This window comes from Lampris incognitus, chromosome 13, assembly GCF_029633865.1.
Source record: "Lampris incognitus isolate fLamInc1 chromosome 13, fLamInc1.hap2, whole genome shotgun sequence".
NCBI lineage: Eukaryota > Metazoa > Chordata > Actinopteri > Lampriformes > Lampridae > Lampris > Lampris incognitus.
In genome coordinates this window covers 46,611,342-46,638,963 of record NC_079223.1, presented here as the reverse complement: position 1 = coordinate 46,638,963, position 27,622 = coordinate 46,611,342, and the positions used below count along the sequence as shown (strand labels likewise).

The following is a 27,622-nucleotide window of genomic DNA, read 5'->3' as shown; positions in this document are numbered from 1 at the left end:
ATGGCTGGGAGAGCTGACGCTGGATCGGCTGGGAGAGCTTGGTCTGCTGCGTCCTGTGGGCCCAGGGACCACGGCCCTGCCTGGAGCTGAGACCGAAGAGGAAACACCGAGGGCGGTCTGACAGGACGCGGAAGCGGGACAGGCTTAGCTAACTGCTAGCCCATGTAGACCGGCAGTTTCGATAACACCGAGGGCGGTCTGGCGGCACTGTATTTTTAGGAGTGCGGGGAGGTGTGTCAAGGGTGTCTGGCCGGCAGAGCTGACGTTGGATCGGCTGAGGGAGCTTGGTCTGCTGCTTCTGCTGGGCCCAAGGACCATGCCCCCTGCCTGGAGCTGCACCCGAGGAGGAAACACCGAGGGTGGTCTGACAGGACGCGGAAGTGGGGTAGGCTAAGATAAGTGCTATCCCATGCAGACCAGCAGTTCAGATAGTCATCCTGGCTGGTGTTCTTTCCCTTGGACGGTGATTTTTTTTTCTAGTTTGGGTATATGTGTTAGTTTGGATATGTGTATTCTTGAAGTTCTTGTAGTTTTTGGATATGTGTTTTTGTCTTTGTGTTGCACTGCTACGATGTGTGTCATCTGTACATAATCAATTTTACAGCATTCCCTAATCCTTAATAACCTTTATTAGCAGTGTGTGTAACCTGCCTTACTCCCAGCCATTTTGCTGCTGTTGGTGATGTCCATCATGTGTATTGTACACGGTGGATTGTATATTGTCTATTGTTTACTTATTGTGTTGTGGGAGTGCAGGAATGAGGAGATGGAGAGATCAGGTCGAGTCAATTCCGTTTACTCGCCACACAAAACAACACCGATACAGCACAATCTCTCGTGGCAACCAGCTAACCACTAGGCTGCTGCAAACATGGCTCCCCCCGGAAACTCTCAGCAGTGCCTACGTCAGCACTCTGAATGCCTGCTTTAAAGGAGCAGCAGCCCCTGGTGAATCTACCCTCATTTGTGTATCACCACAGTGTATTATATATCATACTGCATATTGTCTAGTGTGAACAGTCTGAGCCAACATGAGTCAAGTTCCTTGAATGTGGAAACATACTTGGCCAACAAATCTTATTCTGATGTGTCTGTGTGTGACAGGTGGTGTCTGTGTGTGACTGGTGGTGTCTGTGTGGGATAAGTGGTGTCTGTGTGTGACAGGTGGTAGTGGTGTCTGTTTGTGACAGGTGGTGTCTGTGTGTGATAGGTTGTGGTGGTGTCTGTGTGTGACAGGTGGTGTCTGTGTGTGATAGGTTGTGGTGGTGTCTGTGTGTGACAGGTGGTGTCTGTATGTGACAGGTGGTGTCTGTGTGTGATAGGTTGTGGTGGTTTCTGTGTGTGACAGGTGGTGTCTGTGTGTGATAGGTGGTATCTGTGTGTGACAGATGGTGTCTGTGTGTGATAGGTGGTGGTGGTGTCTGTGTGTGACAGGTGGTGTCTGTGTGTGATAGGTGGTGGTGGTGTCTGTGTGTGACAGATGGTGTCTGTGTGTGATAGGTGGTGGTGGTGTCTGTGTGTGACAGGTGGTGTCTGTGTGTGATAGGTGGTGGTGGTGTCTGTGTGTGACAGGTGGTGTCTGTGTGTGACAGGTGAGCTCCAGAGTGACATACCTGTAAATATCAGTGAATGTGAGGTTGGTTTTCAGTCCCAACATTGGACCGAGCTCAAACTCTGGAATCAGTCCTGGAGTATCGATGAACTGTGGGGTCAGGGCAGAAACACACACACACACACACACACACACACACATGCGATCACGCTTTGTTAATGTTCTGACGGCCTGGTTGTGTGTGTGTGTGTGTGTGTGTGTGTGTGTGTGTGTGTGTGTGTGTGTGTGTGTGTGTGTGTGTGTCAGTACCTTTAGCAGCGCTCCACTGTGCCAAGGCTGACACACCAGCATGTAGACGTTCCCTCCCAGCAGGAAAAGCAGCACCACCGCCACCATGAACAACCACGAGAACAGGAAGCTAAAGCCTGCACTCCTGTAAGCACATCCAGGTCACAGGTCAAACAAGAGTTCACTACTGAAGTACATCACAGACTTCTATGGAGGAAATACTATCATCATTATTAGTAGTAGCGGTAGTTGTTTTAGTAGTAGTAGTAGTCATAGCACTATTAGTAGTAGTAGTAGAAGTAGTAGCAGTTGAAGTAGTATTCGCTGTGTTAGTTGTACTAGTCATATTTTTATCATTATTATAAGTAGGAGTTGTTGTAATATTAGGTAATATCAGTACCAGTATTAGAAGTGGTAGTAATAGTAGTTATATTTTTATTATAATTATTGCTAGCAGTAGTAGCATAATAGTAGTAGTAGTAGTAGTAGTAGTAGCAGTAGTAGTAGTAGAAGTAGTGGTCCCAATAGTAATAGTTTCAGCAGTAGTCATAGTAACTAGTCCAGTACTGGTAGTACTGGAGTAGTATTAGTAGTAGTATCAGCAGTGGCAGTAGCAGAATTATCTTGTAACAGAACATGTGGCAGACAGACAGCTGAATGCAGTACTCACACAGCCACTTGAAGGCAGTACTCACAGACAGCTGAAGGCAGTACTCACACAGACAGCTGAAGGCAGTACTCACACAGACAGCTGAAGGCAGTACTCACACAGACAGCTGAAGGCAGTACTTACACAGACAGTTGAAGGCAGTACTCACCCAGACAGCTGGGCAGTACTCACACAGACAGCTGAAGGCAGTATTCACAGACAGCTGAAGGCAGTACTCACAGACAGCTGGGCAGTACTCACACAGACAGCTGAAGGCAGTACTCACAGACAGCTGAAGGCAGTATTCACACAGACAGCTGAAGGCAGTACTCACACAGACAGCTGAAGGCAGTACTCACAGACAGCTGAAGGCAGTACTCACACAGACAGCTGAAGGCAGTATTCACAGACAGCTGAAGGCAGTACTCACACAGACAGCTGAAGGCAGTATTCACAGACAGCTGAAGGCAGTACTCACACAGACAGCTGAAGGCAGTATTCACAGACAGCTGAAGGCAGTACTCACAGACAGCTGGGCAGTACTCACACAGACAGCTGAAGGCAGTACTCACAGACAGCTGGGCAGTACTCACACAGACAGTTCAAGGCAGTACTCGCACAGACAGTTGAAGGCAGTACTCACACAGACAGCTGGGCAGTACTCACACAGACAGTTCAAGGCAGTACTCACAGACAGCTGAAAGCAGTACTCACAGACAGCTGGGCAGTACTCACACAGACAGCTGAAGGCAGTATTCACAGACAGCTGAATGCAGTACTCACACAGACAGCTGAAGGCAGTATTCACACAGACAGCTGAAGGCAGTATTCACAGACAGCTGAAGGCAGTACTCACAGACAGCTGGGCAGTACTCACAGACAGCTGAAGGCAGTACTCACACAGACAGCTGGGCAGTACTCACACAGACAGCTGAAGGCAGTACTCACACAGACAGCTGAAGGCAGTACTCACAGACAGCTGAATGCAGTACTCACACAGACAGCTGAAGGCAGTATTCACAGACAGCTGAAGGCAGTACTCACAGACAGCTGGGCAGTACTCACACAGACAGCTGAAGGCAGTACTCACACAGACAGCTGAAGGCAGTACTCACACAGACAGCTGAAGGCAGTACTCACACAGACAGCTGAAGGCAGTATTCACACAGACAGCTGAAGGCAGTACTCACAGACAGCTGAAGGCAGTACTCACAGACAGCTGAATGCAGTACTCACACAGACAGCTGAAGGCAGTACTCACACAGACAGCTGAAGGCAGTATTCACACAGACAGCTGAAGGCAGTATTCACACAGACAGCTGAAGGCAGTACTCACACAGATAGCTGGAGGCAGGACTCACAGACAGCTGAAGGCAGTACTCACAGACAGCTGAGCAGTACTCACACAGACAGCTGAAGGCAGTATTCATAGACAGCTGGGCAGTACTCACACAGACAGCTGAAGGCAGTATTCACAGACAGCTGAAGGCAGTACTCACAGACAGCTGGGCAGTACTCACACAGACAGTTGAAGGCAGTACTCACACAGACAGCTGAAGGCAGTACTTACACAGACAGTTGAAGGCAGTACTCACCCAGACAGCTGGGCAGTACTCACACAGACAGCTGAAGGCAGTACTCACAGACAGCTGAAGACAGTACTCACAGACAGCTGGGCAGTACTCACACAGACAGCTGAAGGTAGTACTCACAGACAGCTGAAGGCAGTACTCACAGACAGCTGAGCAGTACTCACACAGACAGCTGAAGGCAGTATTCACAGACAGCTGGGCAGTACTCACACAGACAGCTGAAGGTAGTACTCACAGACAGCTGAAGGCAGTACTCACAGACAGCTGAGCAGTACTCACACAGACAGCTGAAGGCAGTATTCACAGACAGCTGGGCAGTACTCACACAGACAGCTGAAGGCAGTATTCACAGACAGCTGGGCAGTACTCACACAGACAGCTGAAGGCAGTATTCACAGACAGCTGAAGGCAGTATTCACAGACAGCTGGGCAGTACTCACACAGACAGCTGAAGGCAGTACTCACACAGACAGCTGAAGGCAGTATTCACAGACAGCTGAAGGCAGTATTCACAGACAGCTGGGCAGTACTCACAGACAGCTGAAGGCAGTACTCACACAGACAGCTGAAGGCAGTACTCACACAGACAGCTGAAGGCAGTATTCACAGACAGCTGAAGGCAGTACTCACAGACAGCTGAAGGCAGTACTCACAGACAGCTGAAGGCAGTACTCACACAGACAGCTGGGCAGTACTCACACAGACAGCTGAAGGCAGTACTCACACAGACAGCTGAAGGCAGTATTCACAGACAGCTGGGCAGTACTCACACAGACAGCTGAAGGCAGTATTCACAGACAGCTGAAGGCAGTACTCACAGACAGCTGGGCAGTACTCACACAGACAGCTGAAGGCAGTACTCACACAGACAGCTGAAAGCAGTACTCACAGACAGCTGGGCAGTACTCACACAGACAGCTGAAGGCAGTACTCACACAGACAGCTGAAGGCAGTACTCACACAGACAGCTGAAGGCAGTATTCACAGACAGCTGAAGGCAGTATTCACAGACAGCTGAAGGCAGTACTCACAGACAGCTGAAGGCAGTACTCACACAGACAGCTGAAGGCAGTATTCACAGACAGCTGAAGGCAGTACTCACAGACAGCTGAAGGCAGTATTCACAGACAGCTGGGCAGTACTCACACAGACAGCTGAAGGCAGTACTCACAGACAGCTGAAGGCAGTACTCGCAGACAGCTGAGCAGTACTTACACAGACAGTTGAAGGCAGTACTCACATCATGAGGAAGGTTCCTCCACAGTTGGCCGTGCTGGAGCGCTCCGTCGGGTCTGCCTTGGGTTTTAATCCCAGAGGGCCCAGGAGGAGACCCAGGATGTTACACACCACCACCACCAGCACTATGCAACACAGGACTACACACACAGCCCACCTGGAGAAACACAAACACACACACACGATTCATCAACACATGTGGACATACGCCCTTTAGAAGAGTTTTCTAACGATAGATGGTGTGTGTGTGTGTGTGTGTGTGTGTGTGTGTGTGTGTGTGTGAGGCAAGCTCATTACCTGATATATTCTGCTCTCTTGACCTCTGGGACGTGTGTGCTGATGTCTCTCTCCAGCTGGACCAGAGAGTCCGACACATTGGTCAGAGCAGCGAGAGGAAGGTCACTAGACACCTGGGACATCTGTCTTTTAATGTCCTCCAGCTGCACTTTAGTTCCTGATACACACACACACACACACACACACACACACACACACACACTTCAGAGACGTGTAGACAGCCGGGCAGTCCTTATCTCGGACAGTATTTTTCACATACGGACAAATGAGCGGTTCCCGAGGGTGGTAACCCTGAGAATTCTGGGACGGATACGATCGTGCGTACTTACTCTGAACTACGTCCTTGGTGTCATTGGTCACTCGCTGGGGAATGGTGTTGTAGTAGTCCTCACCCTGAAACAAAGACCAGCAGGACATGGTCTCACTGGAATATACATTTACTGAACAACCCCTGCCTCCAACTCCCCCCCCCCCACACACACACACATTTTCCCCTTCATCTGAGGTAATAACTGTGTAAACTATCTATCTATCTATCTCTCATATATACACATACTACATACATGTGCTTGGCCTTTAACCTTACTAGGTTTCATCTTAAGCATCTCACTTATCAAGTTTGAGGTATGACGAATTCATTCATTCATTCATTCATTCATCATCAGCCGCTTCTCCGGGGTCGGGTCGCGATGGCAGCGAGCTAAGTAGGGCACTCCAGCTGTCCCTCTCCCCAGCAACGCCCTCCAGCTCCTCCTGGGGGATCCCAAGGCGTTCCCAGGCCAGATCGGACATGTAGTCCTTCCAGCGAGTTCTGGGTCTACCCCGGGGTCTCCTCCCAGTTGGATGTGCCCGGAAATCCTCCAAAGGTAGGCGCCCAGGAGGCATCCTAATCAGATGCCTGAACCACCTCAACTGGCTCCTTTTGATGCGAAGGAGCAGCGGCTCTACTCTGAGCTACTCTGAGCTCCTCACCCTATCTCTAAGGCTGAGCCCAGACACCCTACGGAGGAAACTCATTTCAGCCCATTGGATCCGCCATCTCACCCTTTCGGTCACTACCCAAAGCTCATGACCATAGGTGAGGGTTGGAATGAAGATTGACTGGTAAATTGAGAGCTCTGCCTTCCGGCTCAGCTCCCTCTTCACCACAACAGTCCGGCACAACGTCCACGTTACTGCTGATGCTGCACCAATCCACCTGTCAATCTCCCGCTCCATCCTACCCTCACTCGTGAACAAGACCCCGAGATACTTGAACTCCTTCACTTGAGGCAACATCTCATCCCCAACCCAGAGGGAGCAATCCACCATTTCCCGGTAGAGAACCAGGGCCTCAGACTTGGAGGTGCTGACTCTCATCCCGGCCATTTCACTCAGCTGCAAACCGCCCCAGTGCGCGCTGGAGGTCGCGTCCTGATGGAGCCAACAAAACCACATTCATCGTGATGAATTCATCGTGTTCATAATAGCACTGACAGGAATTCACTTTCAGTAATGTGAGATCTGAGTGTCTTCTTTTCGGTCTTGTTCCAGCAAAGAACCGCTGTGTTGTGTTCGCACATGTCCGCATCAGCTCAGATGCAAGGCGAAATAAAGCAGCTCGGATCGATTGTGTTTTTGTTCCGGTGCATATCGCATTATCTCTGGTCGTACTGACTTCACGCTCCGCCTTCCTTTCTCGCCACTTGTTCTTGCGCTGATATGGGACCAACAAGGCGAGCATTGTGGGGTGATAGGTTGAGTGTAGTGATATTGTTTTAGTGGTTCATAATGAGCAGAAAATCACCGACCGCTTCAATTTTAGATTTGAGATCAGCCTCTATGATGTCCTCCACAGCCGACTGAAACGAGCTCAGACCAGGTATCTGTGGAAAATGCCCAGAGAAAAGGCAAACACACACACACGCACACACACACACACACACACACACACACACACACACACACACACACACACACACACAGCATTAGGGGCGGTTCTTGAGCAGTAATGTTGGTGTAATACCGTATATTACCAGCAGGGGGAAGCAGGGAACAGAAAAGAAGTTACTCTGGCGTTTTCATTGGTACCAAATCACAGTCTGACTGTATAACAGACAGCGAGCTGACACTCAAGTCAAAATCTGTGACCTCAAAAATTGGGACTAGAGTAGACAGGAGGACCCGAGAAGAAAGGAGAGGGGAGGAAAATGAGGAGAGGACAGGAGAGCAGACAAGCATAGACAAAGCGGGATGAGGGGGACACACCAGGCCTGAGCAAACAAAAGCACACAACACACATCGAGTCATGACCTATGGGCACTATCGGTATGCCAAACCATCACAGTAATCCTCCCTTCCTACGGCAACTCAGCTGCGCTTTCCAGCACTGATACATCATTAGCCACTCCCCTGTGACCTTCTAGTTGTGTTGCTGTAAAGCCCCTTGAGGCTAATTGTAATTTGTGATAATGGGCTACACCAATTAAATGAGACTTGACTTGACTTGTGTAAGACGAAAGTGGGGATGCACCGATATCGTGTTTTCACAGCCGATACCGGTTCCTTTTAGGTATTCGGTGAGTACGGAGTACCGACGTGATCCAGTACCCCGTGTTAATGGGCAAAACCATTCGGATGGAATCAGTTTGTTGCCTCCATGACAGGAATATACGGCTCCATGTGCCAAAACTGCAGTAAATCACACAACTTTGTTTTTATTTATCACAATGTTGGCTTTTGGTGTCAGATTCTAGCCTTGGGTAAAATCCCCCATACCGGGGGCATCTGGGTAGCGTGGCGGTCTATTCCGTTGCCCACCAACATGGGGATTGCTGGTTTGAATCCCCGTGTTACCTCCGGCTCGGTCGGGCGTCCCTACAGACACAACTGGCCGTGTCTGCGGGTGGGAAGCCGGATGTGGGTATGTGTCCTGGTCACTGCACTAGCGCCTCCTCTGGTCGGTCGGGGGGGAATAGTGTGATCCTCGCACACGCTACGTCCCCCTGGTGAAACTCCTCACTGTCAGGTGAAAAGAAGCGGCTGGCGACTCCACATGTATCGGAGGAGACGTGTGGTAGTCTGCAGCCCTCCCCAGGTTGGCAGAGGGGGTGGAGCAGAGAGCAGGGTAATTGGCTGGGTACAACTGGGGAGAAAAAGGGGGAAAGATCCAACAACAACAAAAAAGTCTCCCGTACTGAAACTGCAGCGCAGCCTGGGACCGGCATCGCTGCATGCCTAGATGCAAGACACACAAGGGGGACTCTCTCTCATGCTCATCCATCCATCATCCGAACCACTTATCCTGCTCTCAGGGCCGCGGGGGTGCTGGAGCCTATCCCAGCAGTCATTGGGTGGCAGGCGGGGAGACACCGTGGACAGGCCGCCGGGCCATCACACAGGGCCGATCTCTCTCATGCTCACGTAAACAAATCTTACAAACATCTCGAGGCCTTTCCGTCGCACGACACATCACTACTCACAGCGACTGAAACGTCCACAGTCAGTTCTCCCAGCTCGGCCTTTAGACTGGAGCAGCCGACACAGCTTCGGTTGGAGAGGGTCTGGTTGATGTTGTTTCGGACGGTGCTGAGATTGGCCTGGAGGAGGTCTGCGCTGGACTGCAGCCGGGCCAGAGAGGAGGTCAGCTCCCCCAGCCGATCGCTGGTGTCGTTCACCTCTGCTCATCAACGCCGTGTCAAAACCCAGACAAAATGGAGAATATTCAAACAAGAAAATCCCTAAAACAAGCACAATAATCTACTAACGCAGTAATATGTTTCAAACTAGGAGAGACGTCTTGATGAGATTCTTGAAGATCTCTTCGTGAAAACACTTGTTGACATGAAAAACCAGAAACCTACAAATTACATTTCTGAGGTTGATTTTAAGTTATTCTGTCAAGTCTGAAGTGTAACTTTTTAGTTAAGTCATGCAATTATTTGACACTGAAACCACTTAAATCACTTCTCCCCAAAAAGCCTTCTTCTTCTTTTACTTATACATACGCTTTTTTTTGAAAGTCAAGCTGAACTCAGTCCTCAGACTTCATGGCTGAAAGCTTTGAAGACGGCACAACAAAACATTCAGCAACATTTTCACGTGTAAATGACCACTAGTTGGTTTTTATACCTTCTCCATTACTGTCCTGAACTGTGGTCTGCTCATTAATATTCACGAGATGACCTTTGAGTGACAAGTATAAGTAAGGGTTGGTGGTAGAGGTGGGCGGGGTTTCATAGTCTGATGATTTGATCTGATTAGCTGTATGTAAATGAGTGCCTGATGACATCACGAACATCACACAAAAAAAGAGGGCGGAGATAAGCTGAACTAGTGGGAGCTGTCTTTCAAAGAGAAAAACAGAGAAACTGAATTCTACCTTTTCATTTCCAGGTTAAGGAGGGAGTAAAAAATGCATGACTAAAGTGACAAGTGATGTTAGAAGATATAAGCGTTTCGATTTAGGTCTGAGGGTGGCACGGTGGTGCAGTGGTTAGCGCAGTCACCTAACAGCAAGAAGGTCCTGGGTTCGGGACCCGGGGTAGTCCAACCTTGGGGGTTGTCCCGGGTCGTCCTCTGTGTGGAGTTTGCATGTTCTCCCCGTGTCTGTGTGGGTTTCCTCCGGGGGCTCCGGTTTCCTCCCACAGTCCAAAGACATGTAGGTCAGGTGAATCGGCCGTACTAAATTACCCTAGGTGTGAATATCTAAGCTAGGCTAGATAACTCAAGATAAATGTTCTTGAATCATGATAATAATCTTGCATAGTCCGTTTCTGATGAGTAAGCGATTCTTGAAACGAGATGACGACATATTTCTGTGTGTCAAAGAAAGTCGAATCAGCTCATCTGGACACAACCTGTATCGACAGATACGTTTCATCATCATCTAAGTGATGTCTTCAGTCTCAACTGACTGCAGGTATCCCACCCTTATTAACAATACATAGTGGCATAACGACCCAAACCAAACCTGAGAGCAAGTTTATTAACATTCCCTTATTAATCCCCTTGGGGGAATTCAGTTACTACAAATTAACCCATCCTAGCTGTGATCTGTGTAGCTAGGAGCAGCGGGCTGCCGCCTTCGTGCAGCGCCCGGGGACCAACTCCAGTTCTTTTCCCATTGCCTTGCTCAGAGGCACAGACAGAAGTATTAACCCTAACATGCATGTCCTTTTGATGGTGGGGGAAACCGGAGCACCCGGAGAAAACCCACTGCAGACATGGGGAGAACATGCAAACTCTACACAGAGGACAGACAACCTGGGATGACCCCCAAGGTTGGACGACCCCGGGGTTCGAACCCAGGACCTTCTTGCTGTGAGGCGACCGCACTAACCACTGGGCCACCGTGCCGCCTGTTATTGCAGTGAACCAATTGGAAACTATCATACGTACCAGGAGGATACAGGGATGTACTTTACCTTGGTCTACGTTTCTAACTGAATCTAGGGCCGGGTCCAGGGGTCCTTGAAAGCCCACCTGGATCTCTTTCCCTAGCTGAGGGCCAATGGCTGACACAAAAAAAAACAACAACAACAAAACAGGAAGGGGTTACACATGTGAAGAGAACAGGGAAATGTGTGTAAGAGGTTTTAGGAAAAACAGAAGTAGAGTCAGTTCCTCAACAACAACAACAAAAAAGTCAGTCCCTGATAGTTACCATTTAGGTTGCCGGCGACCTCATTAACAGTCCTGCAGCTCTCATTCACCACAAGGTCAATTTGCTGAAGGTAGGCAAGAGGGCAAAACACAGTACTTAATGTGCTTTAAATGCACGGCATGCTCTTAAGTAAAACACTTAACAGGGTAAATAACTCATCCTGTGAGACAGATTAGCAAATAAAAAGGAAAAAAAAACAACCTTAAACACAGTCGTTTATCTCTCTCCTTCCTACCCTCACCTGCCCCTCCTGCTTTTAAGATAAGTGTGTTGACACTGCAGGGCACACGGCCGTTCTGTAATCGCTGGGTTGAATGAGTAATTGAGGGCCGGTTTGTAACAGAAGAAATACTGTCAACCCAGACCAGATTGATGAAGAGGTGTACCTCGTGACTGTGACCGCGCAGAGGTGTACCTCGTGATTGTGACTGTGTAGAGGTGTACCTCGTGACTGTGAGTGTGTAGAGGTGTACCGCGTGACTGTGACTGTGTAGAGGTGTACCTCGTGACTGTGACTGTGTAGAGGTGTACCTCGTGACTGTGACCGTGTAGAGGTGTACCTCGTGACTGTGACTGTGTAGAGGTGTACCTCGTGACTGTGAGTGTGTAGAGGTGTACCTCGTGACTGTGAGTGTAGAGGTTTACCGCGTGACTGTGAGTGTGTAGAGGTTTACCTCGTGACTGTGAGTGTGTAGAGGTGTACCTCGTGACTGTGAGTGTGTAGAGGTTTACCTCGTGACTGTGAGTGTGTAGAGGTGTACCTCATGACTGTGACCGTGTAGAGGTGTACCTCGTGACTGTGACCGTGTAGAGGTGTACCTCGTGACTGTGAGTGTGTAGAGGTGTACCTCGTGACTGTGAGTGTGTAGAGGTCTACCTCGTGACTGTGAGTGTGTAGAGGTGTACCTCGTGACTGTGAGTGTAGAGGTGTACCTCGTGACTGTGAGTGTGTAGAGGTGTACCTCGTGACTGTGAGTGTGTAGAGGTGTACCTCGTGACTGTGAGTGTAGAGGTGTACCTCGTGACTGTGACTGTGTAGAGGTGTACCTCGTGACTGTGAGTGTGTAGAGGTGTATCTCGTGACTGTGAGTGTGTAGAGGTGTACCTCGTGACTGTGACCGCGTAGAGGTGTACCTCGTGACTCATCCTAAATGAACACTAGAACATTCTGTGAAATGATTGCATTTAAAAAAAGTTAAAAATGCTAAAAAAAAAATGCTAAATGCTGTAAAAATTTACATCTAAAAAAATGATAAAAATGCTAAAAAAAAAAAGGCACAATTTTTTAAATAAATTAAAATAAAATAAAATAAAATAAAAAGGGAGCATCCAGGTAGTATAGTGGTCTATTCCGTTGCCTACCAACACAGGGGTCAGTGGTTCGAATCCCCGTGTTACCTCCGGCTTGGTCGGGCGTCCCTACAGACACAATTAGCCGTGTCTGCGGGTGGGAAGGCGGATGTGGGTATGTGGCCTGGTCGCTGCACTAGTGCCTCCTCTGGCCAGTTGGGGCAACTCTTCAGGGGGCAGGGGGAACTGGAGGGAATAGCATGATCCTCCCATGCGTTTCGTCCCCCTGGTGAAACGCCTCACTGTCAGGTGAAAAGAAGCGGCTGGCGACTCCACATGTATCGGAGGAGGTATGTGGTAGTCTGCAGCCCTCCCCGGATTGGCAGAGGGGGTGGAGCAGCGACCAGGACGGCTCGGAAAATGGGGTAATTGGCCGGATACAATTGGAGAGGAAAAGGTGAGACATAACAAAGGGTCACAAATAAAGGGTCACATAAACCAACAGCACTCAATTCATCAGTACAGGTAACTACAGCTACAGTCCCGAGCCCCTTGGCCTCGCTGTGTTTCCTTTACAGGCCTCTAGGGTCCGTCAGAGGAATAAGGACATCCGGACACCAGGCCTGCATCAGCTTGGCATGGCTCTCTTACCTGTGGCACAGAAGTGAGGTATGTTTGGAGGTTGTCCAAAGTGTTGCTGAGCTCCATGACACTTTGGTTCACGTTGACTCTGAAGTCCTCGTTACTTCTGAACATGCAGATATTCCCCGCACTGAAGACACGGACACAAACAACAGACACACACCAGAATGAACAAAAACTCAACATGAAATGTTTGTGTGTGTGTGTGTGTGTTTGTTCAGCTATCACTGATTCTATATATATGAAATTAATTTCATGAGTATACACAGGTCCTTCAGATTTAACTTTTACAGTATTTTTATTAGTAGTAATTTCTTGATTTTTACTTCGAAGAGGACTTTTCCATGGAGGACATGTTTTGTCCTTCATTGGTGTTATATTTGTGAAGGCTAATTTGAGTTTTTCTAAATGTTATTTCTGATTTTTTCCCTTTTTTCTCCCAATTTAGTGGCCAATTGACCCCCATTGACCCTCGTACTGCATGCGTTCGCCAGCTGCGTCTCTCCGGCCGGCAGTCTCGAAGGAGACGCCTCGCCACTTTCGTGACAAAGCGACTCCAGGCCGAACCACTGCTATTTCCGACACACACAGAGACGCGTTCATGTGACGAACACAAGCCGACACTGCCCCCCTCCCGAAGACAGCGTTGCCAATTATTGCTGCTTCATCGAGTCCGGCCATAGTCGGATCTGACGAGACCGGGGCGCGAACCCCGGTCCCCAGTGGGCAACTGCATCAACACAAAGCCGATGCTTAGACCGCTACACCACCGCGGACCCTCTAATTTGAGTTTTTAACCATTGAAGTGAGGACATTTTTGCAGTGGGAGGGTGTTTTGGCTTGTCCTCACCTCTTCAGGGATTTACTGTAGCGTTAGGAGTTATATTGTAGTGAATTCAGGGCCAGCCAGGCACCGCCACAGCTGGGATGCGAACCCGGGTCTCCCGCACCACAGGCGACTATGTTGACCAGTCAACTAAAGGGTCCGACCCGTTAGCCAAGGGCTCGCGAGTCTACTCATCCATGGTCGTTACACTACCCCTATCCTCTGGGAAGCGCATCCCCGCGCTTCAGCATACCACCTCCCTCACGCCTCTGGGCACACGCACTTCCGATGGCCTCACGGTCTCACCATCACAGTTCTGACACCAATGTAGCAAATTCGCGGGGGTACCCGGGAACTGCCGTAGCCGGGACGCGAACCCGGGTTGCCTGCACCACAGGCGACTACGTTAATCAGTCACTAAAGGGTCCGAACTATTAGCCAAGGGCTAGCGAGTCTAGTTATCCATGGTCATTGCATTAACCCCCTCCTTCGGGAAGCACAACCCCGCGCTTCAGCGTACCACCTCCCTCACGCCTCTGGGCGCACGCATCTCACGGTCTCACCATGCGAATTCGGGCGACAGCCAGGAACCGCCGCAGCCGGGACACGAACCCAGGTCTCCCACATCACGGGTGACTATGCTAACCAGTCAACTAAAGGGTCCGACCCGTTAGCCAAGGGCTAGTGAGTCTACTCATCCGTGGTCGTTACAATATTTAGGGCTAAAGTTAGGCATATAAAATGGATTTAAAAAGTCGACACACCCCTGTTAAAATGTCTTGATGCGTGCTCAATAATCTAGGTAAGTAAATGAAAGAAGGCTGAGTCAGTTCATCTGGACACAACGTTTACTGACACATATGTTTCATCACTCAGCTAAGTGACCTCTTCAGTCACTTCTCATGTGTCATCTTCATTCCACTGAAGATTTCACTGGGACTGGGGCTTTAGTCAAGGTGGAGGGACTCATGAACAGCTCCAAATACCAGTCGATTATGGGGCAAAACCCCCGGGTGTCTTCTAGAAAGCTGAAGACGACGAGGAATTTCCCGTTCCAGCACGACAACGACCCAAAGCCTACACCCGAATCAACAAAGGAACGGCTTCACCAGAAGAAGATCAGCGTGCACAAAAAACTGTCACTTTAACTGGGTTGTGTAGACTTTTTATATACACTGTGTGTACGTAAGTGTGATATAAATGCAGTATTACTATATGGTATCATATGATGTTGTATCATATTTCAACTTCATCACTGGTGTTAGAAGGAGGATTAGTAGCCAGTAACGCCTCCTTGCACATTAGCAGTAGTGCTTGGTTAGTTTTCACGTGTGAAAACTTCATATGACCAAAATTCACACTATACAGTGAACGTACAACTTTACGTCTTACACATGTCCTTGAGCAATGACAATAATGCTGAAGTGAATTGAACTGATCTGAATTTACCTGAATTGAGGGTTACGGTTAGGGGCTGGGGAATAAATGTAGTCAGTGAGGGTCCTCACAAGTATAGACAAACAAGTATGCTTGTGTGTTTTTATGACAGGTTGATATTACACAAATCAGGGAGACATAAAAGGGGTGTCCAGGTAGTGTAGTGGTCTATTCTGCTGCCTACCAACATGGGGATCGCCAGTTCGAATCCCCGTGTTACCTCCAGCTTGGTGTCAGGTGTCCCTACAGACACAATTGGTCGTGTCTGCGGGTGGGAAGCCGGGTGTGAGTATGTGTCCTTGTCGCTGCACTAGTGCCTCCTCTGGTCGGTCGGGGTGCATGTTCGGGGGGAGGAGGAACTGGGGGAAATAGCGTGATCCTCCCACGCGCTACGTCCCCCTGGTGAAACTCCTCACTGTCAGGTGAAAAGAAGCGGCTGGCGACTCCACATGTATGGGAGGAGACATGTGGTAGTCTGCAGCCCTCCCCGGATCAGCAGAGGGGGTGGGGCAGAGACCGGGACGGCTCGGAAGAGTGAGGTAATTGGCCGGATACAATTGGGGTGAAAACGAGGGGGAGGGGGGGGAGTCAAGCAGACATAAATGGACACGGACCCCGGCAGACTCACAGTATGATCAGCGTGGTGATGAAGGCGCTCCAGTAGAGGGCTCTCCTGTGACAGTGGACACCAGACGTTTGCTTCTGGTACATCTCCCCGCCGCAGTTTCCACAGCAGCGGCAGCACGCCAGGAAGAAACCCACCAGCGGCATCAGCACAATGTACAGGATCCCTATGGCTAGACACACCAGGAAACCTATCTCATAATGTAGGACCTGGAAAACAAACAAACAAACACACACACACACACACACACACACACACACACACACACACACACACACACACACACACACACACACTCTGCTAGACTTCCTCTGGATAAGGGTGTTTGTGGAAGGTGTGTTGGTGGTGTTGTAAAAGGTTTAAAACAACATCCTGGTAGAGCGTATGACACCAGCCGTATATCTTACTGCTTTAATGGTGTCTGGGTCCGACTGCACCTGGTCGAGATCCCTCACCAATTTCAGGATCAGATCTAATGGAAATTTGGAGAGAAAAATAATAAGAAAGACTTACTCAGAGATGAACTCATCCCACTTTACTACAAACTCAGATGAGTCTCTCACACACACACACACACACACACACAGTGTGGAACATGGACATGTTGCTTGGTATTTAGTCCACAACGGTGTTCTGAGCAAACCTGTTTTTTGTTTTTTTTTTAAATCTCTCACGTTGTAAAGGATGAAATGTGACGCCTCTTTCCCTCCTTCAGCAGCCAGGTAACCGGTCCGGCCTTCAGGATGGCTGGATTCTTAACCACAGAGAGGCCAGGGTGTTCTTACCACTGTTCACCAAACAATAGCATGTGATTGTGGAGGGTAACTGAGAAGAGGGTGGTGCCGTGGTTCAGGTGTTTGTAAGGATGAAGGTGTGTGTGTGTGTGTGGGTGGGTGGGTGGGGGTTGTGGGGGGCTTTGTCTCTCTGTTTCTGTCTTGAGTTCTCACCTCCTGTACCTCCTGTACGTGTCTCAGGGCAGACTACTACTACTACTACTACTTTTGGCTGCTCCTGTTCAGGGTCGCCACAGTGGCTCATCCATTTCCAATTTGCTCATTTATTTACTGGGAGACTGCAGTTGGCTAAATACACACCTCCTCACCATGTGCAAGACACAGCTTAACACAACTAAAGGTTGTTTTGGGAGCACGTCTGACCACTGCTAGACTGGTCAACATTTTTCCTAATGCAGACTCTTCCTGTCCTCACTGTAGAAGTCAACCAGCACATCACACCACATGTTCTGGTCATCCCCCAACCTCAGCACATTTTGGAGCAGTATTTTCAACGCCTATAGCAAGATGTTTCAAAAAGACGTTCCTCCTAACCCCACATGTGCCCTAGACGTCTCAATGTTCTCTCGTGGAAGCAACAAGCACCGTCTCATTTTTCCAGATGGGCTACGCCATTATGCTTTTTTTTTTAAAACTCGAGAAAATCAGATCAAGGCTCTATGCAAAAGTTTATGAAGATTTCGACCTCCTTTTTCCAAGTATTACAAGAGCTTACAAATCCCACTCGATAAGAAAGATTAGTTAGATTGAGGCGGCAGAGAGACCCCCCCCCTTATTTTTTTTTGTCTTTTTAATTTCCTTTTTCTCTTTTCTGTATGTGTGTATTATGAGTAATATGTATGGCAAGATATATGTTCAATCTGTGTACTAATCTATGTATATGGATTAGGTATAATGCATTTATGGTTAATTTATGTTTTCTATATTATATTATATTATTTACTAGCAGAGGTACCCGGCGTTGCCCGGGGAAAATGTTCTCACCAAAACAACCAACACAATCTGCTGATTGATACAATATAATCGATGATGACGTATAGGATCATTTATGATATGATACATGTGATAAACGAATATCAACGAATCGTATTAACGAAAATTATCAAACGTCATAATTTCCAATCCATTCATCAAGCTTCTTTGCCAATGTGTGTATTCATCGCTCAGTGCTCAAGTGCCTCAGGGTAAACCACGTTGCGTGCCTTCAGGCTAGCATTTGACAATGTTAGGTGTAGTGCCTCCCTTGGCCACTGGAAGGATTTGCTGGAAGTCTCCACAAAGCATCGCTGGAACGCCTCTTTCACAAATGGATCAAAAAATGTTACTTGGTTTTTGAAATATTTCTCAAACTGTGCAATCCTTGGATAGTGCTGATTCTAAAGATACCTTTCTTTTTGTTCTACAGTGAGTATTTCTGGAGTTTTAAGCGAACATATAAACATACAGTCTTGCTTTATATATATATATAGATGGTTATCTAGTTCCATATATATTCATGTGTATGTGCTTGAAAATGTATTGTGAAAATCAATAAAACTTGTTAACGAGGGAAAAAAGGAAATGGTTCAGTACCACTAACAACGTGTCCATTAACCGGTTGTAAAGAAGGTGGGAAGCGGCATAAGATGTGTGCCAGTCAATAACCTATTGTCATAATGGCTCTTCGTGAGAAATTATCCCTCGATTGCTGTCATCCATTCACCTGTATCTAAAAAAGACCTTGTCCACAAGTCGAGAACGCACTCCTGAGCGTATTCAGCTGAGCAAAGTTCAGTCACATTGGTTTTTCATGTGTGCCCCACCGCTGTTTGCTTATGGAAATCCCTTCTGATGAGGACGCAGCAACCGCAATTCAGAAAGCTCCGTGGCATCAAAGAGTATTCAAAGAACACAGGTAACGACGAGACGCCATCATAGTCAAGGACTCAGGGACTCCGAGTCACCTTCTTAACAAGGAAACACTGGTCTAATGAGATCAGCCGTGAAGTTAAATATTAACAGAACACAATGGAAACATCTGTTCTGCTCTACAGAGCTACCAAACTCTGGTAACACTTTAGTATGGGGAACGTAGTCACCATTAATTAGGTGCTTGTTAGCATGCAAATTAGCAACATATTGGCTCTTCATTGGTCATGCTTACGTACTCATTAATGCCTTATTCTGCATGGCCTTATTATACAACCAGTAAGCCATTAACTATGAGTTTTCCCTCTATAACCTCAGAGTTATTGCTTATTAGTAGCACCATCTCAATACGCTTTGCTTAGTATGGACTTTATAAGGTGGTAGTACCACAAGAAGAGTTATTCTCCCTTACTAACACTTAATGAATATGCTCTGTTCTTACATAACAACACACAAAACTACAAGTGTTCATAGTGTTAAATTACTGTAAATTAAGTTTTTGTTACTTAGCATATGTTCCCCATACTAAAGTGACATCTTGATCATTACTAATTCACTAGTAATTAAGTTTTTTTATGTTCCCCATACTAAAGTGTTACCCAAACTCTTACATGGCGAGGACACAGGTAAAGACTTGGGGTTCACCTCTTTCCTCTCACAGACATGTTTCCTCATCACTACAAGTGTTTTTTATCATGGATTTCCCCCCCCCCTTTTTTCTCCCCAATTGTACTTGGCGAATAACCACACTCTTCCGAGCCATTCCAGTCGCTGCTCCGCCCCCTCTGCCCAACCGGGGAGGGCTGCAGACTACCACATGCCTCCTCCCATACATGTGGAGTTAGTCACCAGCCACTTCTTTTTATCCGACAGTGAGGAGTTTCACCGGGGGGACGTAACGCGTGGGAGGATCACCCTACCCCCCCCCCAAACATGTGCCCTGACCGACCAGAGGAGACGCTAGTAAAGTGACCAGAACACATACCCACATCCGGCTTCCGACCCTCGAACACAGCCAACTGTGTCTGTAGGGATGCCCGACCAACCTGGAGGTAACACGGGGATTCGAATCAGCTATCCCCGTGTTGGTAGGCAACAGAATAGACCGTCACGCCACCCGGATGCCCTACAAGTGTTTTTAATGTTATTTTCATTGTGGTTGTACATCCGGATGTGGCCTAGATTGATCGCTCTGTAACTCGGGTAGCCTTGTAGTCAAGACCACCCAAGTCATCACCAAGTCTTTGGGGGAGGGGGGGGAGGGGCTGAATCCAAGACTTTAAGGTGGCGATTCCAACTCAAGACCAACTTGGCCAAAACATGTTTAATGACTGACACCAGAATGGTGCAAGTCCAATTAAACACCATGACTCAAACTGTAGTAGTCTACCATCATCGTAAAAAGTCACAATTCACTAAACTGTCACACTTATTTAGGCTTTTTTCCCCAGGAAGGAATGTTTTAGATTCCAGTTTTTTAATTAATAATAACAATAAAGAAAAAAGCTGAGCTCCCTAGGGAAAGTTTGATATTCATTTCAAAAATATAAAAAGAAAAGTACATGAAAGTCTTGTACTCGACCAGTCTTGGATAAACCACAGTTGGTCCACACACTGTCTGAGACAGAGTTAAATCTGAGTCATTAAGCTGCGAAGTCCAATACAAGACAGAGACCTTTGAAATACAGAATCCATTCCAAGTCCATATTCAAGCACAACAACCCTCAACTCGGGTTTCAGAGGCAGAAGAAGCTCCATTAAGTTTAATATTATATTAATGTGCAGCATGCAACATATTTGAATACACCTGTAGGGATTGTAGATGCAGGTTGATGTGAGTTTATAAAGTCAGAGAAAAAAAACGTGGACCTCTAGGACACTGACCTTCAGGGAAGTGGTTAGGTTGGACTGTGCTGAGGAAGGACTGGACTATGGCGGACATAAAGCCCACTCCGGTGTCCTCCGCCATGTCGCCTTGATACTTGGGCTGGGTGAGATCCCGCGGGCCTCCTCCTATGGGACAGTGTGCTTGGGCAGATGTAGACTGGGCCAGACTGAAGAGCAATAACCCAATCCCGGACATCAACGATCCAGAACTGCCTCGCCGCCACCGGCCCCTCATATTTTCACAGGAGCCCATACCAACCAATGACACGGGCTTGAGAACTCTGGTTATGGAGGGATCACCTCATGGCACTATTTCTATCTCCACGGGCCTAGAAACAATGGGTGAAACAGACTGAATAAAACGGAAGTCAGGCAACGTACACAAACCAGGGAAAAGAGACATATAGAGAAATGCTCAGAGACACGGAGAGAGGAAAGGGCCATGACAGGGTAACACTGGCACCCTTACACAAGAACAAATCTCTTTGGAAAATGGAAAATGACCAAACCGTGAGAACAGTTGAGTTATTTGTGCCAGTAAAAAGTTGTTTCATCCTCACTATTTACCCAGAAGTGTTGACACAGCACTTACATTTGCATTTCCTTGCATTTTAGATATGTGACACCTAACTCACAGATATGGACAGATGATCAGAAACTTTTAGATTGCAATACATTACATTGCAATAGATGCAAGGTTGGAAATACGGGGGAGGTAAAGGGAGCTCCCCTGAAAGCCTACTTTAACAAATTTAGGGGGAGCTCTGAAACATCATCTATTTTTTTTTGCGTCACAGCTTATAGAATTTTATCTTTCAGTACATTAAGGTCCCTGAAATGAATAATAATAGTAAAAAATATGCCCTTGCTGTGTTTATTTGCTCATTACATTCCAGTTTCCGAACATCTGTCTCTGCTATAATAAACACAATGCTTTGCTATTCCTGCAGTGGCCATCCATGCGTGGCGGGGTGCCCAAAAAAAGTTCACGTCACCACTTGAACTTCTTCTCTTTACTGAGTTGGCTAGCTAACATGTTAGCTAAGGTGGTATGTGATGGCAAATGGTTAGAAAACAGTGATTTTAGTTGGTACTTTTGAGCAGTCTTGTAGGGACGCCCAATCAAGCCGGTGGTAACACGGGGATTCAAACCGGTGATCCCTGTGTTGGTAGGCAACGGAATAGACCGCTGCGCTACCTGGATGACAATCACTTCTGATTTAAGGTAAGAATCAGGGAATTAATTGCTTGAGCTGTGCGTTTGTGAGGACTGGCCCTAGTCCTATTTACTATTGACGTTTTTTGTTATGACTGTTGTGTGATTCTGTTCCCTAACTGTGTTGCAACTGGTCTATTCTGTTTTCCCACGGTGCTGCGCAACTGCTGCCGTAGGCTACGTGTCGCAAATTGTGGTCCCTCACTCACTCATGGACAGCCTGAGAGGGACGTTCAACATTCCTCGGAATAACAATAAACTAACTAAAATGGAAGGAGTCTCAATCTGTCTGTCCGTCCTTGGATTTTCTCAACAACTCTTCATCCAGTCGACTTGGCACCGCACCACTTGGCGGGTGCACCATGGTTCTGGACAGTTTTGTCCTTGTTGTCAGATTGGTGTGCATGATGTAAAATAGGCTAGCCTAGAATTATAGACAATGTGTGGCATGTGTGGCATGCACCTGCATCCTGTATGCCCTATCTTGATATGCCAGATTATTCAGGCCTGTGGTGTTTCAGTTCTGTTTTGGAAGTGCGTTGAACAAAATTGTGATGGGTGCTGCATTATGGTGTATTATCACAGTGACACTGCCTCCAGGATGTTTTACTATGCAGTAGACATTTGCATGTTGTGTTTAAAGTCTGGCTGGTGTCTTGCTAGACTGTTTTGTGTAAGACCAACAGTTGAGGCTGTGGGCATGTTCCAGGGTTGTCATGTGATGTGATGTAACCTAGGTCTGGTCTGTTTAGAAGCATAGCGCAAACGGGGGGGGGTTCCCCTTTTTCTCCTCAGTTTCATCCGGCCAATTACCTCACTCTTCTGAGCCACCCTGGTCACTGCTCCACCCCCTCTGCTGATCCGGGGAGGGCTGTAGACTACCACATGCCTCCTCCGATGCATGTGGAGTCCCCAGCCGCTTCTTTACACCTGACAGTGAGGAGTTTCGCCAGGGGGGGCGTAGTTCCCCCTCCTCCCCCAAACAGGTGCCCTGACCGATCAGAGCAGGCGCTAGTGCAGCGACCAGGACATATACCCACATCGGGCTTCCCACCCACAGACACGGCCAATTGTGTCTGTAGGGACGCCCGGCCAAGCCGGAGGTAACACGGGGATTCGAACTGGTGATCCCCATGTTGGTAGGCAACGGAATAGACCGCCATGCTACCCGGATGCCCAACTGTGCGGATTTTTTGTTGTTGCTCGAGTGATATAAAAACATTGCAGTGGTGAATTGTTTTTCAGTCTCTTTGTGTTACCTGCATGGCTAGATTTTCTCTGTATGAGCTGAAATGCTACTGACAGTAGGTAGTACTACTGTATGTAGTAACAGTAGAATGTTTTTCGCAGTAACCCTGCAATTGACCGCACACGTCCATATATGTGTGTGCATGTGACGTGCAGTAGCGCACTGGAAAATAGGGCTGCCCTGAAAGCCACAGTGTAATTGGAACCCAGACTATATATGTATTGTGCTATATTATATTACTACATACTGTAATATGATGAGCAAAAAGTTTGACTGTAATACATTACAATCATTCAAACCGCCTACCCGAATTCGGGTCATGGGATGCTGGAGCCTATCCCAGCAGTCACTGAGCGGCAGGTGGGGACACACCCTGCACAGGCCGTCAGACCATCACAGGGCCGACACACACACACACACACACACACACATACCTAGGGACAATTTCAGTATGACTGATTCAGCTGACCTACATGTCTTTGGACTGTGGGAGGAAACCGGAGCACCCGGAGGAAACCCACACAGATATGAGGAGAACATGCAAACTCCACACAGAGAATGACCCGGGACGACCCCCAAGGTTGGACTACCCCGGAGTTCGAACCCAATCCATTATCATTTTATATCGCAAAACTATTATGCCGCAATACAAGCCCCTATTCTCTCCAGGCGGGGTCACTCTCAAAGCGCTTACAGTATAAACACTGTCAGGTACCCACATCAACACTGTTAAGTCAAATCCAGATAGCCAAGCTTAAAACCAAGAGAGCAGTGAGATGGAAAACGGCTCATTAGGAACAGGCTGAAAAGGGGGAAAAAAATGAAAAACTTGTGCCTGCATTAAATCCACTGTCCAGTCCAGTAGCGACAGTTAAAGGCTGAGCTGAACGCATCATCTTCCTTTAAAAGCTCACTTTGAAAAGACGAAGAAAAAGGAGGCTGCCTTTTTTTTTCTTTGACTTTACCGTTACCGGACGACATCTTCGGTTCTTCAGCGATGTCGAACCTTCACTTTTTAGAGCCGCGGGAACCAACAGTGACCTCTGAGCAGCTCGGGTACGTATAAGGCTACGGGACTGGAGAGGACGGTCCGAGGACAGGAGGCCACGAAGAGGAAAAGCTGATTACGATAATAACTGTAATAATGCGAGAGTAAACGGTCAGAGAAGAGAAAAAAGAAAACAAGAGGAAGAAAGAAAGCAGAAGAGATTGCAGACACGGGAAAATGACAGTTAGCCTTTACCTGTTTCCTTTTTTACTCGGTGAGATGGTGACAAGTCATCCAGGCTGGTTGAACTGTGAGGAACAAAGTCCACATGTGGAAGCCAGTCACACGTGTGTGTGTGTGTGTGTCTGTGTGTGTGTGTGTGTGTGTTAGGTCCTCACAGTTGTGGCACGGCTCAACTCTGGTAGAGATCTCCTAAGGGCCGGCAAGTGCCGTGAAGTTGAACTTGACTATGCGAGCGTCCGCATATCAATACTAGCCGTGAGACTATGGAGACAGAGAACAGAGAGAGCGTTAGCGGGGGGGGGGGGGGATCACGTGGGAAAGAGAGAGACATAGAGAGAGACATAGAGAGAGAGAGAGAGAGAACTGAGAGCAGATCAAATAGCTGAGCGGGTTACTGAGCCAACACAGGACGCCCCTCCCTGCTTTGTTTCCTGGACTCTCAGGTGTCCATGTGAGACCCGCCCACCGTGTGCAAAGAGCGGCTGGTTTATGATAAGCCCTGGCTTTTTCTCAGCTCGCGGGGACAAATAAGGAAGAAATGATGAGGCAGGTTGCAGGGGAACCTGTGTTTACAGCGAGCCGGGCCCGTCCCCAGCAGCGGTACCGCTGGCTGGCTGGCTGCAAACGGATTGACGGATTTGAATTGGAACATGTTAGGATAACAAAATAAGCTATATAGGCAGGGAGGCAAAACAAAGGGAACTAACCGACAACATGTTTGACAAACTCTCTGTAACAACACAAGTAATAACTAGTCCATGTTCCAAAGCGTAGGATGAAGTAGAGAGCTTTTCTCCCCCTTTTTTATACGTTATCAGTCAACTCAAACCAAAACAAAACTCTCAAAACAAAATAAAAGTGAGGAAAAAAGAAGAAAAAAAGAAAAAAGAAAAGAAAGGAAAAAAGACCATGGTTACAAAAAGACGTGATTACTTCGGTTTTGTTATGAAAGCTCTCAATTTCGAACGAGCTTATAAATTAGCCACTGGAAGTGAGGTTGAATGCGTCCTAACAGAAGGTTGCTGTATTTAACAGCAGTTACAGGTCATTGGTTTTATTTTTGGCTGTACGCCCCAGCAGTAACTATCAATAAAAGTCCGCTTCGGCATGGTATTTTCAAACTAGTCATGGCATGACCCAAATATGCAGGACAACACATCAGCAAAGGAGGCACCAACCAAATATCTATGATGACAGACGAGTTCAAAAGACTGTTCATGAGTTGCAATGCCTCACATTAAATTTGTCTGTAAATCTCGTCTTTTTTTAAAAAAAAAAACCAATTCTTGTTGTAGGTTTACAGACAAATTGTGTGCAAATTAAACTAGTCCAGGTGCACTTTAAACCTTTGCAGTATGCAATAACCCACAGAGGGTCAATATAATTAGTGTTATCTTTGGCAACAAGGGAGCCATTATACTCCGCAGCAGCCAAAAGGACACAACAGGAAGATGGAACCACGGCTGATACACGAGTCACTGCCTTTGAAAGTCAACAGAGCAATTGACTATTGCTATCTTTTGTTGTTGTCCTTGTCAGATGTCCAATAATCGACCTGTCTCGCCAAACTCATCCCTAGTCCACTGACTTCCGGTTTCTACTGCAGCGGTCATACCAGTTTCCTGTTTGTTGTCGTGTGCTATTGACAATGGCATATTATTCATGATGCCTGCAAGATTTACCATGGATAAATGTCAACGACAGGCACAGAATTGTCGACAAACTTTCACCTGCACCTGCACGCCCTCGGTTCAGGGATGGTCGTTCCCTCTTAACGTAGATGGCCTCTTTGACACGCCGTTCAAAGAGTACATCTGTCGCCATCTTACAATGCTGTGCTGCACACATTCCCAAATCCTCTGTGAATCGTACACATGGCCGCTGAAACTCTAGTTAAGGGTCACGCAGTCACGCCCATATTTGAATATGAAACTGGTCATTGACTTCGACTGTTATGCCACTGTATTGTTTATAGGGGTGGAATACCTGCAGTCAGGAATACCTTCAATTACACTGAAGAGGTCATTTAGCTGAGTGGTGAAACGTATCCGTCAATAAACGGTGTCCAGATGAACCGATTCAACCTTCTTTGATTTTCTTACCTGGATTATTGAGCATGCATGAAAACATCAACATGAAAGGGAAGTTACAAAAGTGTTGGACCATCTTACCTATCTGAGCTTGTTCTGGACTCTGTTAGTCATTGTTCAAGTTGAGACCTTTATTCTGTTGATGGACGCCCCCTGAAATTATTGATTGCCGAAGAGTTTAGCTGACTGGATAGTTGGGTTATTGCTCAGATCCTCCGAGACCAGTACAGTGAAAAAACAGCATATCATCAAGCCGTAAGAAGGGAGCGGCTGGATAAGAGACTGAAGGACCGTCATACAGGCATTGAGCAAGCCTCCACGACACCCTCCCCTGATGTCCTCACTTCAGTGAGCCCACACATCTTCTCTCACCATGACAGAAGGAGGCGCTAAAGTGCTAGAAGCATGTGTCACAGAAGAGGACCTCCACTCATTACGTCCTCGTTCCTCCAAATCATCAAGTAGTTGCAAATCATCACTCGCCATCGCCAAAGCACGAGCCAAGGCTGAGGCAGGTATCGCCAAGGTGGCCTATGCTCAGAGGGAGATGGAACTTAAACTATAGAAGGCCCGTCTGGAAGCTGACCTAGCAGTGGAAAAGGTCCGCATAGAAGCCACCCTAGAGGCTCTTCAAGTAGAAAAGGAAACGGATGCTGCACGGATTGAAGCAGAAATACTGGAGTCAGGTTTGATTGACCAAGACCGTCAGTCATGTAGCAGTAGAGCCTCTAATCATCTCTCACCCGTACAGACGGCCATTATCTCAACTCACTGGTCGCCGCCCCCCCCCCGAACGAAAAACAACGACACCAATAGCTTGTTTGCATATGACGCGCGAACTGTAGGTGGAGGGCAGGAAGTTATTTTCCACACAGGAAGCACTATCACAAACTCTCAAAATGCCGGTTGCTCACATTGATTTTACCGAGAAACTACGAGGAGTGTTTATCGAGTACCAGAAGCTGTTGTTCGTAAGGGGGGGAAATACAAGAAATTGACCGGAAACGCCGGGAAAAAATGGCTTGCGAGCGGTCGTCTGCGGTCGGGGGGCGGAGTCGGCTAATGCGCGTGTGTGCAGTGACCACTTCGTCAAAGGTACAGTAATTTTATGTGGCTATGTTTATGTAGCTTATCTGTTTCCTTACTTTATTACGCCAACGTTGTTTTTC

The 27,622-nt window shown here is 47.6% G+C and overlaps 1 protein-coding gene across 1 annotated transcript in view; it reads right to left on the bottom strand.

Moving 5' to 3' along the window:
* Positions 1-24,647, bottom strand: part of prom2 (prominin 2) — a 31,220-nt gene extending 6,573 nt beyond the window's left edge. The window contains exons 1-15 of the mRNA XM_056292041.1: positions 24,519-24,647; positions 24,376-24,428; positions 20,665-20,996; positions 16,486-16,550; positions 16,082-16,287; positions 13,200-13,320; positions 11,259-11,322; positions 11,020-11,109; positions 9,076-9,272; positions 7,405-7,479; positions 5,944-6,007; positions 5,615-5,771; positions 5,322-5,474; positions 1,862-1,985; positions 1,614-1,702 (exon numbers count right to left, since the gene is read on the bottom strand). Of these exons, the coding sequence (XP_056148016.1) occupies positions 1,614-1,702; positions 1,862-1,985; positions 5,322-5,474; positions 5,615-5,771; positions 5,944-6,007; positions 7,405-7,479; positions 9,076-9,272; positions 11,020-11,109; positions 11,259-11,322; positions 13,200-13,320; positions 16,082-16,287; positions 16,486-16,550; positions 20,665-20,920 (1,661 nt within the window). The 5' untranslated portion in view covers positions 20,921-20,996; positions 24,376-24,428; positions 24,519-24,647. The remainder of the gene's footprint in view (positions 1-1,613; positions 1,703-1,861; positions 1,986-5,321; positions 5,475-5,614; positions 5,772-5,943; positions 6,008-7,404; positions 7,480-9,075; positions 9,273-11,019; positions 11,110-11,258; positions 11,323-13,199; positions 13,321-16,081; positions 16,288-16,485; positions 16,551-20,664; positions 20,997-24,375; positions 24,429-24,518) is intronic.
* Between the last annotated feature and the right edge of the window lie 2,975 nt (positions 24,648-27,622).